Source organism: Tupaia chinensis, unplaced genomic scaffold (genome assembly GCF_000334495.1).
Source record: "Tupaia chinensis unplaced genomic scaffold, TupChi_1.0 Scaffold000294_1, whole genome shotgun sequence".
Taxonomy (NCBI): domain Eukaryota; kingdom Metazoa; phylum Chordata; class Mammalia; order Scandentia; family Tupaiidae; genus Tupaia; species Tupaia belangeri.
Genome location: NW_006159779.1, coordinates 937518 through 941521, shown reverse-complemented (window position 1 = coordinate 941521; position 4004 = coordinate 937518). Strand labels below are relative to the sequence as shown.

Below are 4004 nucleotides of genomic sequence, written 5' to 3'. Positions count from 1 at the left end.
CAGGACAGAGCAGGTGTCGGCCGCTGTGTGTCCAGCCTTGTTCTCTATTCATAGTAAAGGTCATCTTAGAGCACACACGCTCGCTGTGGCCCAGCTACACTACTGTAGACAGGAGACCGGTGCTGGTGGGGGCTGGGCTTCCCCGTGCCCCCCGCTGGGGCAGGTGAGAGGTGGGAGAGGAAGAGAGACAGAGATGGAAGCACCAGAGAAAGGAGACGGTGTGGCAATGGCAGGCAGGAGCGGGCACCTCCCTCCCGGCCGGGCCTGCCTCCCTCAGGGAACCACGCTCGCCGCTCACCGCAGGAAGGGCCCTGCCTCCTGCAGGCTTCAGCCCGCACTCTGGGTTCCCACAGCGCTGGCCCTGGCTGGGCACTAGACGGGATTAAATAACGGGGTCTAATCCTCCCCCACATATGCAGAGGGTGCCACCTTCTTTCAAATAAAGAATTAGGATGCATGGTCTGACGAATGGACAGTGTTCGAAGTCAGAGTCACCCCGGAAAATCCAAACTCGACTCATCACAAATGCATTTATGCTAAAACGGGAGTTCGTAACCAAAGTGAATCTCCATTTGGTGATCAGTACGGGGAAGATACTTCGGGGCAGGGAAAAGTGGGGCTGCTGCCCTCCCCGGGCCCGCAGAGGCCAGCTCACCCACCAGGCCTCTCCTCAGCCCTCCTCTTAACCCCCTCCATTCCGCCGACTGCAGTGTCGCCCCACCCACATGAACCCTGGGCTACACCAGGTTCCCTGTGCCCATGGCCCTGCTTTATAGTGAAAACGGTTCCCTGTATTAAATCTGTCTTTCTTCTTGCTTTAATCACCCTCCTTTACTTCTCGGCACAGGAGCGTCCGGTCACTACCTGTCTGTCCACACCGCTGCTTCTCTCGGCTCCGGCCAGTGCCTGCAAGCCTCCGCACGCGGCCAGCCACACGCTCCTCCTGTGCCGTGCCCTGTCTGCCACCTGCCTGGCTCAGCACGTGCTCAGGGTTTAAGAGTCAGTGCAGGGGCTACCTCCTCCAGGAAGCCTCTGGGAGGGAGTCCTTCTCCTGCGCCCCCAGAGCACACTGCGGTGCCCTCTACAACAGCGGATCACAATGCACAGGAGCTCTGTCACCGCCGAGGTCTTGGGTAAGACTGAGCTCCCTGGGGCGGGGCCTGTCACTTCCATCCCCGCACTTAGCCTCGGTTCTGGCTTGTCGTGTGTGTGTCGTGTTTGTCTGAGAGTGAGTGAGTGCGTGCACGGCGTGGAGGGGGATCTGCATCCACTGGACCATGTCTGTCAGGACACCCCCCAGCAATGCATCAACACCTCTCCGTGACCGAGGGAGGGGTCTGTGGAAGGAAAGGCCATGTCCCCTGCCATGGCGAGGGGACCTGCCTGGTACCGTGACTCAGGCCAGCTGGGCTGTGAGCTGCGGAGTGGGGAGACGGCCATTTACCTGGAACGACTCCTTCACTCTCCCGGGGAAAAGCGCGAGGCATTCTTCAGCAGTTATGAAGTGGCTGTTCAAGTGACTTTTTGAAGGAGCTGGAGTCAGAGGCAGAGTGGCTTCTGGCCCACTTGGTGCAGGGTCTGAAACGATGACACAATCTGAAGACTTCCATCAGGGCCCGGCCGCCACCTGGCTTCTCCATCCCAGTTCTCGCTCAAACACTTCCCCGGCACGCCAGCCCTGGACTGACGGGACACTGACCGCTCTGGTCTGGGCCCTGGTCCTCGGACTTCCGAGTGAGCGCCCCAGGATCACAGCAGCACGGGCCAGCACACACATAGCCCACCTGGCGGGTTCACACCTCTGCAGTCTGTCCTTCCTCGAGGGCGGGGCTCCGTCTTCTCAACTCCCAATTCCCAGGGCAGAGACAGAACTCTGCCTGTCTGTTTCCTAAAATCATGTCCTGAAGGGCTACTTCGACAGACACACCTGACTACGTCCCGAGTACGCCCTTTGTCAGACACTGGCCAGTGGCCCGCATACATTTCCTGCTCCTCGGGGAGGTCCTCAGGCCTTGTTTACACACAGGGTGCAGGAGGGGACAGAGGCTCAGCTCCCGCAGCTGGTAGTGCTTGCGACGGCACAGCCCACTCGGGCCCGTCGGACTCTGGGGCCTGACTGGACAATTACGGCACCAAGGCCTTGCTCCCGCAAAGGTAGGAAGGGACCTGCTAAAACCAGCCCATTTCCATCAGGCTCGTGCCCTGTCTCAAAGCCACGGATGTCGCTCTGTGCCCATGTTGCGAACGCGCCCTCCCCTCGGGTGTGGTCTGCGGGGGATGAAGAGGGCGGTGTCCAGAGCGGACGGGGATCCATGCCGGCCTGCAGCCTGGACTCTGCCTCACTCCGCCTCATAGTGGAGGCTGTGAGTGGTTGCCCAGGCTCATTACTACCCGGCAGGCAACACTTGCCCCACTGCCTGATCCTCTGCCATGGCCACCACTGACCTCGGCCTGAGCGCCCCATCCCACAGCAGCGGGTCCTGCGGGGACTGATGGAGGACAGTCAGGCTGCTCAGAGGGGCAGGAAGGAGACAGGGCCGGGAGAGGGAGAGGAAAGAGAGGGGAGAGAACCAGTCTGGGCAGCGAGGAAGCCCAGAGCTGGCCACAAGTGTGCCCTGAGTCGGGTCCCCACCTTGCAAGGGGTCCCCAGCTCTGGGAGCTCGGAGAAGCGACTGCTCAACGTCCTCACCGGAGAGGTGAATGCGCCTGGTGCACTGGAAGCACTTAATAAAACTCAGGGCGCTTCAAAAGTTTGTGGAAAGTAAAATGAAGTGTGGTTTTATTTTGGTGCCAAAATATACGAAATCCACACAGGGTTTCTTCCGAAAATGCACGCACCACAGACATTCTGAAGACCTCACTGTAAATGAGTCTTACTTCTTTTTAAATTTTCCTTCAAAAGTGTCGAAACATATACCCATGGAGAGCGCCGAAACTCTAACCGTCTCTCGCTGCACCCTGTTTTCACAGGTGCCAGCCCTCTCTCCTCAGGGTGCAAAGGAGCCCGTGGTAGGCGGGACCTCGTGAGGGTGTGGCCAGGACATCCGCGGGAGGCCCTGCCCCACTCGGTCACCTCCAGGACCTAGCCCGGAATCAGCAAGATGCAGGCGGCTCCCGGGTTCCGCCCGCTGGCCTGCAGGGCATCTGCACCCGGAGAGGACGACGCGCTGACATGTGAGACAGGGCCCACCGTCCAGCTCCGCCTCTTTCACACGCGAGTGGAGGGAAGGGCAGGGCTGGAGCCAACGAGCCCTGGCCCCAAGGTGGCCATCTGTCCAGGCAGGGGGACCCAGCTCTCGCCCGGGGGCCAAGACAGACGTCCTAGCCAGTGTTGGGAGGGTGATCCCGGCAGGTAGCTGGACCTTTTAGAATCCCTGCATCCTGACTTGTCTGCAGGGAGGAGCAGCACCTGCCACGCTCCGTGTGCCTTATTAATTACAGATACTAGCATCTGTTTTTAGAAGGAAAAGGTTCAAGGACATGAGGCGTGAGTGGAGAAACAGGCTGGGGTGTCAGTTTACAGGCCCTGCGTGCTCTGAGGGTGTGGGAGACCCTTCACGGCTCAGTTTAACTCGGTGAAAAGACGGGCAGAAACAGAGTCGGATAAAGTTAAACAAAAGGTGCTTTTCCAGCCCCAGAACACACGCCGTTTCAACATTCACAGCTCAGGCTCCTTCGACGTGAGCAGCCCCTGGTGCTGCAGGGAGACTCGCGCCACCACCCAGGCCCTGCCCGGCAGCGGGTGTGCTGGCCAACGGCTACCTTCGAAGCCTGTGGCAAAATCAAGGTAGCTCATCCCTTCTTCCTTATAGCCTATTTTCGCAGCCAGCAGGGCGAGCTGGTGGTCGTCCATGGGCATGCCACTGTCCTCCAGCACCTGGCAGGGAGACAGTGAGGGCAGAGGGTTAGGTCCTCCACGGGGCTCTGCTCAGCGGGGCCCCTCCTGGCCCTGTCGGTCATCACCACGGGCCCCGGTGCCTGGGCTCCCCCGCCTGTGGCGGTGG

The 4004-nt window shown here is 60.1% G+C and overlaps 1 protein-coding gene across 2 annotated transcripts in view; it reads right to left on the bottom strand.

Annotated features, from left to right (window-relative positions):
• Positions 1 to 4004, bottom strand: part of EFCAB6 (EF-hand calcium binding domain 6) — a 283050-nt gene that overhangs the window by 97327 nt on the left and 181719 nt on the right. For both annotated transcript variants that reach the window (XM_006150669.3, XM_006150667.2), the window contains 2 exons: positions 3763 to 3877; positions 1445 to 1578 (listed from right to left, as the gene is read on the bottom strand). In XM_006150669.3, the coding sequence (XP_006150731.1) occupies positions 1445 to 1578; positions 3763 to 3877 (249 nt within the window). The remainder of the gene's footprint in view (positions 1 to 1444; positions 1579 to 3762; positions 3878 to 4004) is intronic.